General features: G+C 35.5%; 1 protein-coding gene across 1 annotated transcript in view; it reads right to left on the minus strand.

Moving 5' to 3' along the window:
- Positions 1-16,306, minus strand: part of DYNC2H1 (dynein cytoplasmic 2 heavy chain 1) — a 169,158-nt gene that overhangs the window by 97,885 nt on the left and 54,967 nt on the right. Inside the window, exons 56-66 of the mRNA XM_065678686.1 lie at positions 15,800-15,913; positions 13,091-13,251; positions 12,811-12,934; positions 11,951-12,072; positions 11,190-11,276; positions 9,776-9,902; positions 8,518-8,659; positions 7,891-8,000; positions 5,127-5,225; positions 3,732-3,855; positions 1,192-1,355 (exon numbers count right to left, since the gene is read on the minus strand). Of these exons, the coding sequence (XP_065534758.1) occupies positions 1,192-1,355; positions 3,732-3,855; positions 5,127-5,225; positions 7,891-8,000; positions 8,518-8,659; positions 9,776-9,902; positions 11,190-11,276; positions 11,951-12,072; positions 12,811-12,934; positions 13,091-13,251; positions 15,800-15,913 (1,374 nt within the window). The remainder of the gene's footprint in view (positions 1-1,191; positions 1,356-3,731; positions 3,856-5,126; positions 5,226-7,890; positions 8,001-8,517; positions 8,660-9,775; positions 9,903-11,189; positions 11,277-11,950; positions 12,073-12,810; positions 12,935-13,090; positions 13,252-15,799; positions 15,914-16,306) is intronic.

Raw genomic sequence — 16,306 nt, forward strand, 5'->3', positions numbered from 1 at the left:
ATTCATTAAGTATATAGAATAATATATACTCATTATTCATATATCGGTATATAGTCTATATTCTTGCAATCAGACTTCTGAGTGTTTTACTCAGTTGCCCCAGACGCCCAACAGCATTAAATCTATGTAGCCACCCAGAATATCCTACAGTGGCCAGTATAATTCAGGAATTACTGTGAACCATGCCCTTTTGTATAATAGCAGATGTTGGTCAGGTGAGATACTGAAGGACATCTCAAAAGGCACTGTATCACTTTATTAAGGACATTGATCCACACCCTTTTATGCTGCTACCTAAACCTTTGCACTTCAATCTGAATCACATCTGTGCTTAAATGATTGGCAGCCTTCATTAGTATATACTATTATCAGATACAAAAAGATGTAAGTGATGGAAAGCAAAAATTGGACAGAATGGCAGCAAATTATTTTCCAGCCGATGTACCAAAAGCCAAACCCCTCTCCTGCCAACAAACAGAGAAAACAAAAAAACAAAGTTTTTTTTCTGTATTTCCACTTAAAAAGGGAGTCAGTTCACTTGGTTACATTGTGCAATGCTGGTTCTGCATCTCTGCGTTTCACATTTTGAATTATGTCTTACTTACTGACATTTACATCCCATTCTAAGCCTCTTGTTAGTTTGGAAAAACTTATTTCATAACAAATACAGAGGGGATTTTCTTCCCTTAATTCCTGTCTTTTCTTTCTCTCTTCCATCAGTATGCTACATTTTACTTCCTAGATGTTAAAAATAAAAATACTCAAAAGCTACTAACATTTTGAAAGAAGTAAAATATACAGTTTTTGATTCCATCAAATTTTTCCTGTACACAAGTTATCCTTGCATTATTCTCTAACTGGGATACTGGAGAACAATAACAAAAATGTTTCCACAGTACCATAAATGCATCTTGAACAGGAAACAGAAGCTTAGTAATTAATCTGTTGCAACTGACATCAATGAGATGGTTTCCATTTTCTCTATCGGACTCACTACTCAGTTCCAAGTGCATAGAAACAAGATTTCAAAATTTAAATTTAGTTTCAGCATTGATGTTCCCATTTATATTTATGTTCTAGAAAATATCTCCATGAGCCTTAATGAAAACTGCACCGTAGGACTTCTTCCAGAAGCTGGATGTAGCTACAGATGTCTGCTATACATACATTGTTTTGATTCTAAATGCCTACCTGTCCTCTTAAGCCACTTCCTGTCGTGATAAAGTTTACTTCAGTAACAATAGAAGAAGCATCAGGTGGAATGAAGGGATTGGGGTTCCTTGTCGATAGAAAAAGACGGAAATCTTCATTATAATCTATCATTTTTTCACCTATTTGTATAGCATAACGGGGTCCTGTAGAAAATAAAGAATGTTATACTCTGATTGGAACATTCTAGACTTATCTCAAAATAATGGTATTTGTGTAATACTTTATGAGCGATAGATGCAAACATTCATCAAAATTTGTAATTGTTCAGAAAGAAAAATAAATTTTAAAAACTTAAGGAAAGTAACCTATGCTGCATTGTTAGATAAAAGAATGCAATATACAGCACTAGTGTAAGGAAGTTACATGGTGAACATATTTAATACACCGAGTAGTTTAATTATCCTTACCCAATACAAAAAGCATAAATGGCAAAAAAAAGCACTTGAAGTAAAGGAACATTAATGAATCTTCAGGCAATGAATAGGAGACAACAGACAACAGAAGATGCACTGGAGATTACCCTTTTGTGTAACAATCCTGTCATAACTTAAACCATACTCATTTACACTCTTATTATTTCTGCATCGGTAAACTGTTCTACCAAAACACACTAGCCATAATTACACACTGGTGAACTTAAGATGGTTCAACATTTTCTGAATGTAATCCAAAACCACTAGATTTCATCTCTGGATCTGCTACATTTACTTGTAGAAGGTTACTGTGTGATCGTAATTCTATTAAAATTACTTTCTATGATAATTGTTATACAGAATGTCTATGGAACTAAAGATGCTGGAATATCTAGTTATTAAATTGAAAGAAAAAATATTCCATTAAAAAATATCCCATACACTTGTCTTATTATAAATACATTTAATTTAATCACAATATGAAAGAAACAATTAATGTATTTAATTTCTTCTGTCATGGTTTTCAATCTGTTTTTACTCCTAGTATTTCTGACATTTCTTGATATGCCTGTCACACAACGAAAGCACATGGATGGCCTCTCGCCATCTTCCCTCTACCATGGGTTTCCGTTCTAGCAGGGTCAGAAAAGAATAGACTCAAACAATGACATGAATAGAGTAAGAATTTGCTTCCAGATATTAAAAAAGAAGGAGGAACAGAATTATAGGATGAAAAGTTTCAAAGTGAAAATTTCCTTTCCAGAGAAATTTCTGAGGTAACATACTTAGGTGCTTCTCTATTTTTAGCACTAGGAGCAGATCGGAAATGCTCTCAATATAAATCTCTTGCTAAAACACTGGTAGAGATGAAAATCACATACCAATTTCGCTTCTGTGCGAAAGATCAAAATAAATTTTAGGCCTATGCTGTAAAAATGTCAAAGACAAAATGAAAGCTGTACTAAGACAAATTTATTGCAGTATATATATTCATATTTTTCTTTACATTTCATTCCAAGTAATGAAAAAGATGTAGAGTCATCACAACCAAAATCCTACAGATAGGCCTCCACCTCCACTTTTTCACAAAGAGGAGGAGTGTGTGCTTGCTTGTGAAGTGACTGAAAAGACTCAAACAGCAACCCATTCTTCTTCCCTTTTCAAAAACCAGCTACCTAGTTTGGACTTGCGGAGACCTAGCATTAACTTAGCACATTAACATGAGGATTCCTGAGTATTGTGAGCAACTCCCCTGAATAAACTAATATATTTTTATTTAATCTTCTTTCTCCACAGTTCTGCAGACATATTCATCTCTTCATTTGATTCTCTAAGTAAAAACAGTTAAGATACCTGTAACACTGTATCTCTGTTCAACAGAAGCTAGTGGAAAAGAAAAATTATAAAGATGTTCGACCTAGCCTCCTACAGATCCCTGAAGTCACCACACTTTGGTGGTGTTCTACATTTATTATTACCATGAATTTACATTTAAAGAATTACATCTACCTCAGCCACTATTAGATCTGACAACAAAAAGGATTCTTGAGCTATTTTCAGTGCCCAAATTTCATAGTGTTAAATTACAGGTACAGGCTGTGCAACTAACGCTTTTCTAAATTAACAACAATTTGGAAAATATTTAAAACATACATTGTGTATTGTTTTAGTCCACTTGGCTCTTTTGATATAATTTTAAAATATACAATATAACCCAATATAATTCATGTTGAGATACATTATTACTGTTTATCTTTGCTAAACTTTCAACTCAATTTTACATATCAGCCTTTTAAAGCAACTAAATCTAAATAAAACTATGTGTTTGAAATTAACTTAAAATTTTAATTGTGAAGAGTTGATAAAAATATTTTATTATGATTCCAGTCAAAAAAATTCTAAATACTTTTCAGTATTTTTCCACTTACTAAACAAGACACATCTCCAGCTTATTTCATGCACTGAAGTGTTAGCAGCAGTTTAATGTTAGAGAGGAAAAAAATATACAGTACTGATGTTTTCAGAAAAATCAATTTTTATAAGCTATATACAGATCTAACCTACAAAAGCTTTGAACAAGCATTTGTAAAGATCTTGGTCATTTACCTTGAGCAACAAGATCTTTTCTTAGCAATGGGTAAAGTACAGGCTCTACTCCATCCATTTCCTGTATAATAAGTGTTTTTCCAAATCTCACTGCCAGCTCCAGAGCGGTTAAGAAGTTGGTGTCCTAGGCAAATAAAAATAAATTGCTTTGAGTCATGTTTTTATGAAATATTAACACTTCAAAATGAACAGAAAGGCATTATACCAGGAGTCTGAATCTTAAATTCACTAATATTGGTGAAAAGTTCTATTACAGCCATCATATGGTTGGACTAGATGATCTTTTGAGGTCCCTTCCAATCCTTGGGATTCTGTGATTCTGTGATATGATATTTCAGGGTTTAACCACAAATGTTTAATTTAAGTGAGTTTGATCTATTCAATTACTGACATACAGGCAACCCATTTAAGACGCTGAGCTCTCCAAGTGCCACCAGAAGAAAGCAGGTCTACCACAGGTATTGTGTTACATTTCAGGTGCACCTGGAAGTCCTAGCTTGTTAACACATCTCAAATGTTATCAGGTAGCTATGTCTCAAAACTGAATCAGACCTAAGGACAGAAATCATGATATCTAAACACATTCTTTTGTATGTAGGTGTCTAAACATGCACATGGTGTTTAAGATTCCATTACAGTTAATGGAGACCCTAGACAACGCAGACAACAGAGCCTAAAAAGTAATCAAGCCAATCAGCTAGCAGGAGAAACCTTAAATCACCCAAAGGTATGCATTTAATACCATCAGAGAGTAACTAGAAGGCCTGTGCAGAGCTACCAGTGATCTGTGAAAGACCTACATTCTGTTGAATCAGCATCTTCAGGCCAAGCAGGATTCAGTAAGGGACTTTTGAAGGGCCCTGGATGCCTAACTTCTGTGTGTGTGTAACTGAACCAAGTCTCACCACCCATGTAAACAGTAACATGGAGACAATTAACCTTAGGTACCTTAATCGCAAACTGAAATCCAACCTTCTATTTCAAATACAGAGAATACAACACAAAGATCATAGGGAAGAAGTGTATACACACTCCTGAAACAAAGTGAACTGCAACCAAGAATACAAAAGACCTCTCCGTTTACAAACCTTTCGCTATCTCCCTCTCAGCAGGAAATACTGATACTCCTGCAGGGGGAAGCATGAAGAGATAAACTTGTAGAAGTAATACCAGATTTTTACCCTTAAATACTCTGATCTCCTCCTTGAGTAAACAATTTTCAATGTCATGTAAGAGTCATTGTAACCTAGAACTCTGTGAGAAATCACATGCTTCATGGAATATAACCCCATTTTCAGTGATTGTTGTCACATCCCTTTAAAAACTGCTCTCTAAGTCTGGAATGGAATGAGCTCAAGCAGAAAAGAACTGTAAGACCAAGAGTAAATATTGCACCTGTTGATTAATAACTTCCAAACGTGATTCCTTCAAATGTGTCTTCAGCCATTCAGTAGCCCGGAAAGAAGGGTCTATCAAAAATGGGCAAACTTTACTCTAGGGGAAGAATAATAAATAAACAAATAAATAAATTTTCTGAAATCTACTTTGTTTAAGAATAAAATTGAACAAAGTCCTTTTCTATTTCCCCAAAGTACAGCCATTTTAATTTTTTTTTTTTTTAACTCATAAAAAACAATAGCAGCCTAGTAACAAAATAACTTTTTCTTCCTGTAGTGGGCAAAGGTACAGTACATCTGGGTTTGGACCTCAATGTATTTTAGAAATAATAATGAATATAACTATTTTGCAGGAATAAAATACCAATAGCATTTTACTTACAATAACAAATAAATCCAGATCTCAAACTTAGAAACACTATGATATAAAATATTTGGTGATATTGCCTAGTAATATGAACACTGATGAGACAGCAGGCTTTCATTTTTGTAAAAAAAAAAAAAAAAATCAGTGTGTGGTTCCCATACCAGTACTGTGCAAAGCTTTACTATTATATAAAGATATGCTATGCCATACACATTGCTTTCTAAATGTTGAGACTTTAATCACTGATACACTAATTATGTAAGTGCTCAGAACTTACACAACGGTCACAACAGAGTGACCAGAAATGGTAGGAGGAGAGGAAGTGAAAAGAGACCTATTCACTGCTGACATGTGCATTTAAGATTTTACAGAGCCACAGAATGGCTGAGATTGAGCTGGTTGCCCAGGCTCATGTCCCAATAGCTGTTGAGTATCTCCAGGGATGGAGACTTCCCTGGGCAACCTATGCCAGTGCTCAGTCACCCTCACAGTAAAAAAGTGTTTTCTAATGATAGGACAGAGCTTTCCATGTGTCAGTCTATGCCTATTGCCTTTGGTCCTGCCCCTGGGCACCACTGAAAAGAGCCTGGCTCCATCCTATCTGCACCCTTCCTTCAAGTATTTATAAACATTGAAAAGATTCCCCTGATCCTTCTCTTCTCCAGGCTCAACAGTTCCAGCTCTCCAGCCTTTCCTCACAGGAGAGAAACTTCAGTGCTTTCATCATCGTTGTGGCCTTCCACCAGAATCTCTCGAGTACATCCATGTCTCACTTGTATTGATGAACTGGACACAACATTCCAGTTGTCGCCTCATCAGGACTGAGGAGGGGAAGGATCCCCTTCCTTGACCTGCGGCCAATAATTTGCCTACAGCAGTTTAGGACACAATTGGTCTTCTTTTTTACAAGGGCCCATTACTGGCTTATGTACAACCTGGCATCCACCAGGACCCCCAGGTCCTTTTCTGCAAAGCTGTTTGCAACTGGGTAACCCCCAAGACATGTTGGTGTCTGGGGTTGCTCCTCCCCAGGTGCAGGACTTGCAGCTCCTCTTGTTGAACTTCATGAGGTTCCTGTCAGCCCACTTCTTCAGCCTGTCAAGGACCCTCTGGGCAGCAGCTCGACCCTCTGATCAGACACTCCTCCCAGTTTTGTGTCAACAGCAAACTGGCTGAGGGTTTAAACATGTATTTTCAGAAATTCTCTGGTTCATTCTGATAGAAGTACACTTTCAACGTTTGGGGTTTTTTAAGGTTCTGAGTCCTACTATTTCAAACTGAGTAACAATACAGACCTCAAGCTGCATGACAGGGAAACAGAGACAATATCCAAACATCAAAAGACAACGAGCAGCAGAAAAGCTTGAGAACCATGCTGTAAATGACTTTGGTAAAATACCACATTCAATTCAATTTTAAAAGGATGGTGAAAAAAACTGTCCATAAAGAATTAGTTGGGCGGAGGGAGCACTTGAAAAGCTCTGCATACACAGTGAGATTTTTAACAACTCAATCTATTCAACTGAGGAAAATCAAAAATAAGATTTGATTACAGCATATAAGTAACTGTAAGTGTACAAGATGGTATTTATTGAAGAGTTTTCAAGCAAGTGAGAAAGGAGTAGCTAGATGTACTGTCAAGATGATAAAGCAAAATAAATTTAAATCAGAGAAAAGGCTGTAGCTGATTTGAGAGAATCATCAATCATCCAAGTGGCAAATGCAGATTCTCCTCATGGCACTAAATCTTTACTTTCTAGCAGATCTAGTAAATTACTACATTATAACAACAATATTATGTGCATAAATGCAATTGTATATGGATATCGTTCATTTTATTTATCTATATATAACTATATGATAAAACTGAATCATACAGTATAGTATTATCATATTTCTCTCAAATATTATTAGCTACTGCCCTTAAGTGAACGGCATCTTGCATCCTGTATCACAGAGCTTATCTGATGATATCTAAGGGTTTAAACTCTAGTTCTTGTAAAATGTATCTGCACATGGCTTTTCCCTTTTTCTGAGAAAAAATATTAGAAATGATATGTCAAAGTGAACATAGGATATAATCTTCCACTGTTTGTGTTGCTGTTCATAATTATTCACTCTTTAAGCCTGAATAGACTAATATCAGGCTTTGTCTTTTCAACATCTGGAAGAAAATTATAAAAGCAAAATCAAAAAATATGCATTTTCTTTAACTGTTTTTCTTCTTGCTACAGAAAACCCAGATTTACGTAAGTATTGGTTTCTGTGTGTGTTCTGTGGTGCTAATAAAATAACACAAATGAAATGGTTCAAAATTTCAGAATGACGCTATGTTACTGAAATTTGTAGAAATTTAAATACTTCCAAGATAAAACAAAAAATCCCACCAAATTACCTGCAAAATGACAAGAGCATTTTCTATTGAAAGGTCATCTGAAGGTAAACCTTCACTCTTCCAGACTAACTCTTCACTTTCTGCACACAGGAAACGCCGTAAATTGAAATCTAATAAATAAAAAAGTTTAAGTTTTTGCTAGTACTGTAGTCTGCATAATTTTTAAGCATTTACCACTCTATATACAGCAAAAACTCTGTCTAATCTACAGTGCAAGTCTGCAGATTTCCTTTATTATTTTATTTCTTGAACTTAATACTATTAACCAGCTAGTGTTATAAAAAATATTTAAATGTGTTACTAACACATATCGAAAAAATAACTGGAAAAGCAGAAGCATTCAGAACACAATGGCAAATTTACAACAGTTAGTGTGAATACATTTATTTATGTAAACTTTTACTTTTAAACATGGACTACAGAGCTAAATCTTAAGAATTTGTAATCTTAATAATTTCTAGAGTTATACTAAGAAATAGTCTGTATATACTAGTACTTATTAAGAGAATGTCGCTTTTCAGTTGGAACACCAAGACAATTGAGACTGTCCATTAGAACTCACTGGCATTTCTCAATCAAGCTTAACTACTTACACATAGGCACACAGACACACACACACACAATTACTTTCAAGGCCTGCTGATTTGGTCCATTCATCCAAGCTGGTTTTCCTCTGATCTTCAGGAGCAGCAGAAAGATAAGTAATAAATGCAGCTGCTAACTGAGCTCTTTTAGGCAGTGTAGCCAGTTCATCTGCTATCTCTGACACCTTAAAAAAAATCAGAACAGAATATACAGGTATATGACAAACAAAAATTAAGTTAATATTTCTCATCAGTTACTAGAAAGTCAGAATTAAATTTTTCTTCCATAAGAATACAATTGACACAGTCTCTCTCTTTTGTATTTCAGGTATCTATACATAGCTAACTCACAGCTATACACACATGAAAGTATGGGAAAAGTTCTTTTTAGCTCTGGGCTAGAACATGAACAGAAATTTCTGAGAACTTAGCTACTAAAAATCTATCAATCTGATGAACAGGTCACCTTTTCACTTATAAGCAACTGGGTAAATAGTATTATAGTAAGAAAAATAAGAAATACGCGTCCCTAGTCAGTTAGCTAGTGAGTACCACTCACAATATGGAAATACTATATGTACCCATTATACTTAAAAATGTGACTCACTGCAGACTTACGTGATAAAATAAATTTATCATATATCTTCAAATAATTTATCTGCACTACATTACCTCTGCTTTGAAATGTTCCAATATTTTGGAGAAAAATACCGTGTATGACATTAATAGATAACCTGGACTTTCTAAAGACAGGGGTAATGTACCAGAAAGAAAAACTGTGAGCAACCACTTTTAGAAATTTTTAAAATCTGGTGTTCAAATACACACAATCCTTACTATAGAAGATGGGATAGTTTTAAAGCAACTTTCACAGGAAAATCAACCTTTTTTTCCATTATGCTAGTCAACCTAAAGGAAGGACTTATCAAACCCTAACTTTGGTTCTTCAAAATGCACTTGGTCTAATTGTTTAGGCTTTTTTCAGTGTCAGTTGAGAGACAGGACCATGTCTCTCAGCAGGAGATTTTTTCCAGTTTTAGATAACCAAGAAAGATTGGCATCACTTTCTTGACAGCTATTTTCAGCTTGTATATATCTTGAAATTTTTTGTTTCAGACTGAAGGAGGGCCTGTGTGTGCAAAGAAGTTTCAGAAGGACGAAAAGCTTTTTTTTCTAATGAGAAATTACAAAAATGTACTCAGGAGACACAAAATGGCAATAATTCACATTCTCCAAACAGTGCAAAACCTCAATTTTCACATCATTAGCTATAAGATTTGCTTACAAAAATTTTCACTAACCTGAGTGTTCCATCTTTTGTGTTCCCTATCGAGCTGATTTATCAGTATCTCTGCAGCTTTCAGTGTTTTCTGAGCTTTATTTAGTTCTGCTTCAAGTTTTGCTGCTTCTGTTGTTCTACTCTGGAACCTGTAAAAAAACTGCTGTTTGTAATTGCATTTCATTGCATGAACTACTAAATTTTGGACAGTTATTTTCAAGGCAGTTTAATTGCCTGAATTTGTAATTAATCTCCCTAAAATCTTTTTTATACATTCTGCTTCTAATTGGCAGATGATCTTGTTAAGACTTCTAATTAACAAAATTTAGACAGATGCACAGGTGAGATTTAAAAATACTTGTATTAGAGACTATAATGTCTCAAAATCATTCCTTCTTCTTCTACTTAAACAGCCTGACTTGATTTTAGTGATTGTGTTTTGTTCTGCACCTAGTCATGGCAATAGCAGGCTCAATGGCATACTGTGCATTTGTATTTTTTTTGTAAATTTAAACTATGAAACCTTTAAAGGAGAAGATCACTAATTTACATGAATTACTCCAGTACCAGGTGCACTACTCTATTTTGTAAACTACTACTAAGTAAGAACATGCCCCAAACAACAGTCAAGGTTTAGGTATTATTTTGTAATGCTTAATGCCTAATCAGCTAAATTAATATTGAATTAAAATAATACATTTACTATTCACCTTTTTAAAAATAATATATTTAACTGTAATGCACAGTATCTAGTTAATCTAAGACATCACTATATAACTGAATGAAAAGGAGAATTCGACAACTTTTTTTTGCATCCTACGAAACATGGCATTTAGTAATATGCACAAATGTCAGGTCAGTTTGTATAGCAATACAGTATCCTATATTAACTACATAAGAGAAACCTCAAACTAGAAGATTTGTATTCTACTAAATTTGGAGAAAGTATAGAAGTTAACCACAGCAATTTTTATGGCACTGTAAGTAACGCACCTGATGAGATGCTAAGTTAAAACAACAGTTAGCTAGCCGTCAGGAAAGTAGGTCACTCTAAAAGAAATAGAATTGCCTTTCTTCAAGCTGTAATCACTGAAAGTCTTGTATAGGAATGTTTCCAAAGTCCAAAGGAGACGTGAAAGTCCTCTTAGTTTTAAAAGTGAGATACATACTGCTTATCTTTGACACCTGCAGTGTCTAAACTGAAGGCTTCCAACACAGTAACAAGAAACAGGTACTTTTAAGAAGCATTTCATCTGATAGACGAGATGAACTCTAACAGTATTCATTTCTACTGAGGGTCTAGAAAGCCTAATTATTGTTACTTCTGATGTAAATTCAGAGCAGGGAAAGATATTTCGTTAGATAAATTTCATTACTGATACTGTAAATTCATCAGTAGTTTTATTAGTACCTTAAAATAAACAAATCTGACTTACTTATCTTTGAGTTCCGATACTTTTTGACCAACAGTGTTCAAAAGATTTTCTAACTTCTGTTTTCTGTCTTCAGTTTTCTTGAGATTACTACAAAAAGTAACATTTATTTTAAGACTATGGAGAATAAATGCGACAGGAAAGTCATTTACACAGAGATAGTTCAGAGACAATTCTTTCTTGTGATTTATATTGACAAAAATCTGTTTTCACATGTAAAATTTTTGACTACATCTCATCATATAGAAATGGAAACCAAACAACCCATTCAAATATATTCTTAAAGATGAGAACAAATGCTTCTATTAAGGAATTTTAAGACCTAGCAAAACAATCAGTATAGATTCCTCAGGTTATGGATATTCATAAGACTATGTCATATCTTTTTGATCCTAAGAAGAAACTGAGTATGCTTAGAATGTGACTGAAAAAAGTGGAACTAGCAGACATCTTACAAAATAATGGGTTTCACCAACACAATACATTTTAAACTCATATGTGATCTTCACTTCTCCCTGACACATTTCAGCTGAGACAGGTAACTTGTAATTGGCCAAAAAATATCCAAGGCATAGCTGCCAGGGAAAACCAAATAGTGCACACTAACTCTTCCTGTCTCAGCATGAATGTTTTATTACCTGCGGATGAGGCAGTTTCTTATATCTTTTCTTTTTTAATAAACTTCAACTATGCCTTGGCAGCTTTAGTTTCACCTACCACCATTGGAATTAAGAGCATTTACTTTGTAACAGCGTCTAACTTACGCTTCCAAGCCAGCCTTTTCTTTTTCCAAAGGCTGAATTCGTTCTAGGACATGGGAATACTGGACATTGGCATTGACCCAAGCTGCTAATGGAGCAGCTGCAGCACTGGCTCGTTTAGCATTCTGGAAAAAATCAGTAACAGTTACAAGAAAGTCCTTGAAGTGTAATGTAGGTAAGATAAAAACAGTATAAATAACTGCAACAGATTTACAAGTTATCAACTTAAATATGCTAATTAGCTAGCTCCTCTAATGAACTAATCTTTTAAATTGTTACTAAGAGATTGTATTTTAGGCCATCAATCTACGTAACAATGGGTGTCTTTAAAGCTATGAAGCTTCACTGAATTTAGGAAGTTTTAAATTAATGCATAATTTATTAACATGCTCCTTCTCAGGGAACTACAACTTTGCTTTTAAAAATAAGAATTCCTTTTTATAGCTACTACCAAATCAATTCTCAAAGATCACCCATACATTTAATCATCATTAGTCCCCCTTTTTTTAATTAAGTGTACTGTTAAGACTCTTACTATTACCAGAAAGCCAGAAGGACCCAGTTACAATTCCTTTATCTGAGTTCTAATTTATACCAGTGACAAAAATCTCCAAGGACTTGACTCCTCATCCCACTGCTCGTTAGTCAAAAAATTTTCACTGTTAGAGGCAGTGTGTGACGGACTAATCTCTGCTACAATTTAATCTCTTTAGACTGACAAACTCTAAGCAGAATTAATCACTTTTTCTATAATTTCATTCCAAAAATTATGTTGGAAAACCAGACAATCATGTCCTTTCTTTAATATTCCTTTTTTTTTTCCTTCTTCTTTTTTCATTTTATTTAGTGCAATCAGGAATTACCTTTGGATCAAAAGATGGTCTGTTCTTAGAAAGAAGTTCTTCAACACTCTCTCGTATTTCTTTTGGAATATTACGGGCATCAAAGGTTGCTATGTCCTCCCTCACTCCTCTTTTAGCCAAGAAACTGTAAAAAGAATTAAATAACTAAGTAAAGAAGAAACAATGTTAAAGAGGTTATGTCTGTATGAGACCAAAGAATTCTGCACACGTTATTCCTGAATAAAAATATTTTCATATCGCAAATTACTGCTTAAGTTTAAAACTTAAATAATAGCCTTACCTCTTCATGCTCACCCATGACGTATCAAAAATCCCCATCAGCCGTAAAACTCCTTCTAGTATGTCTCTGATTATGTCAGGGGGCATCCGTAGTGACCGGATTTCTGACAAAGACTCTGGCTTTATATTTCCAACTGCTAATTTAGCTTCATTAACCAGTGGCTTAAAATATAAAAATACATTTAAAAAGAGATGAGGATATAAGAAACAGAACATTTGCCATTTCAGTTTTCATTCAATTTCTTGTTCTTTTTATATATTTTATTACCTAACCCACCGCCACTGATGCATATTCATGTGCACGCTTAATTAAAAATTGCCATGTGTTTAGTAAGAGATTATAAATGTATTTCCATAAAACCCAGAATGTTATACACCTGACCTTCCTTCACAGAATCACAGAATCACAGAATCACAGAATCCCAAGGGTTGGAAGGGACCTAAAAAGATCATCTAGTCCAACCCCCCTGCAAGAGCAGGGTAACCTACAGTACATCACACAGGAACTTGTCCAGGCGGGCCTTGAATATCTCCAGTGTAGGAGACTCCACAACCCCCCTGGGCAACCTGTTCCAGTGCTCTGTCACTCTTACAGTAAAGAAGTTCTTCCTGATGTTAACGTGGAACTTCCTATGTTCCAGTTTACACCCATTGCCCCTTGTCCTATCACTGGATATCACTGAAAAAAGCCTAGCTCCATCATCCTGACACCTACCCTTCACATATTTGTAAACATTGATGAGGTCACCCCTCAGTCTCCTCTTCTCCAAGCTAAAGAGACCCAGCTCCCTCAGCCTCTCCTCATAAGGGAGATGTTCCACTCCCTTAATCATCTTTGTGGCTCTGCGCTGGACTCCTTCAAGCAATTCCCTGTCCTTCTTGAACAGAGGGGCCCAGAACTGGACGCAATATTCCAGATGCGGCCTCACCAAGGCTGAGTAGAGGGGGAGGAGAACCTCTCTTGACCTACTAACCACTCCCTTTCTAATGCACCCTAAGATGCCATTTGCCTTCTTGGCCGCAAGAGCACATTGCTGGCTCATGGTCATCCTCCTATCCACCAGGACCCCCAGGTCCCTTTCCCCTTCGCTACTTTCCAGCAGGTCAACCCCCAACCTGTACTGGTACATGGGGTTGTTCTTCCCCAGATGCAAGACTCTACACTTGCCCTTGTTAAATTTCATCAAGTTTCTCCCCGCCCAACTCTCCAGCCTGTCCAGGTCTCGCTGAATGGCAGCACAGTCCTCTGGTGTGTCAGCCACTCCTCCCAGTTTTGTGTCATCAGCAAACTTGCTGAGGGTGCACTCAGTTCCCTCATCCAGGTCATTGATGAAAATATTAAACAGCACCGGTCCCAGCACCGACCCCTGAGGAACTCCACTAGTCACAGACCTCCAGCTAGATTCTGCGCCATTGACCACAACTCTCTGCCTTCTTCCTTTCAACCAGTTCTCGATCCACCTCACTACTTGATCGTCAAGCCCACACTTCCTCAGCTTATCTATGAGGATGCTGTGGGAGACAGTATCAAATGCCTTACTGAAATCAAGAAAAACCACATCTACCGCTCTACCATCATCCCTCCACCTAGTCACTTCCTCATAGAAGGCTATAAGGTTGGTCATACATGATTTCCCCCTCATAAAACCATGTTGGCTGTTCTTAATGACCCCCTCATCCTTGATATGCCTAGTGATGGAGTCAAGAATAAGTTGTTCCATCATCTTTCCAGGGATGGAGGTACATTCAGCACTGTAATTCATAAACATTATACAGATATTAATACCAACCATGTTTGTTTATTCTTTCATTGCTTAAAAGTTCATTGTCATACAGATATGTTTTAATAATGATGCTAATTAATATCTGTAAGTATGCCTGAGGGTGTCTTTCTGAAGATATGCAGAAGTACAGGTCACAAAAGCTTTTTATCTTCAGTAACTAAACAAACCCAGACAGCCTTTGCCCTTATCAACAAAGCAACAAAATTATAAGAAGACAGAAGAAAATTAAAGTTTATCATTAAACACTGTGAACACCTTGCACATCCTTCATATTTATCAAATACCACAGAAAGGTATTTACCCTAATTCTGTAGTTCTATGTCACTTTCAATACAAGAATATAATTCCTTAGCACCTATGATATTTAAAAGGAAAAATATTACATTGCTGTACTTTTTCTTATTGTTTAATAAAATTTTAAAATGGATGGGATGGAAAATAGAGACTAAAAGCAATGACTGAACACACATACCTCCCAAAAAACCTGATGCTTAATGGCTGTAAGGTCTCTGGAACAAGCACTTTGCTATTAGCAATGTTAGGATATATAATTTTCAGAATTTAGCAATAACTGGAAATTATTACTTATTAAACTATTTACATTCAGCTGATGATAGAACCAGCTTGATCAAGGCAGAGTAATGTACTTGGTCTATATAAGATATTAGTAATTGGAAAACATCCCACAAAATCTGCAGAGTTCAGCTGTAGACAGCAGCAACCCAGAAACAGAAACTGAAGGTAAAATTTGGCCTGAAAATTCATTCTGTAATTAAGATTTAATGGAACACAAATGCCAAAATTAAAATCTCAACCTGATAAATAATATCCTTTTTTCTAATGCATAAAAGCTTTAATATCAAAATAACTTAAAGCAAGATTTAAGACATATATTTTGCAGAAATATTTTGTATGGCAGGACTTACCTGAACCTCTTTTAGTTCCACTTCAATTTTTCTTTTTCTCTCTTCTATTTCTGCGGCCTCTTCTGCTATCCGGTGTTTTAATTTTTCCATTTCTGTTTTTTGCTCACTAGCACTCTAAAAAAACAGAATACCTTTAGCTTTCAGATCTACACAGATTTTATTCCTTTACGTCATTTATTCTTTTAATCTTGATTGTAATGTAATTTGCAAAATACCAATTGCAATATATTAGCTGAGACTGTTTGATACTAGACATGTTGACTAGGTAGCTAAATTATGGAATAAGCATCTTCCTGCTTTTACCGTGTCTCCTTCTGTTTCTTTATCACAGACATGATTTGTACCTCTATTTTTGAGTCTCATTATGACTTTTTTCTCCTTGCCTCTGATTTTCCATTCCTTATCAAGATGCCAGTCCCCCTCTGAAAGGTAAGCAGTGACAGACTCTGTAAATTCTTACTATATTGGAAAATAATATTTTCCTGCTGTTGTCTTTATAGCTGCTCA

The sequence above is a fragment of the Lathamus discolor genome, chromosome 4 (genome assembly GCF_037157495.1).
Source record: "Lathamus discolor isolate bLatDis1 chromosome 4, bLatDis1.hap1, whole genome shotgun sequence".
NCBI classification, from domain to species: Eukaryota; Metazoa; Chordata; class Aves; order Psittaciformes; family Psittacidae; genus Lathamus; species Lathamus discolor.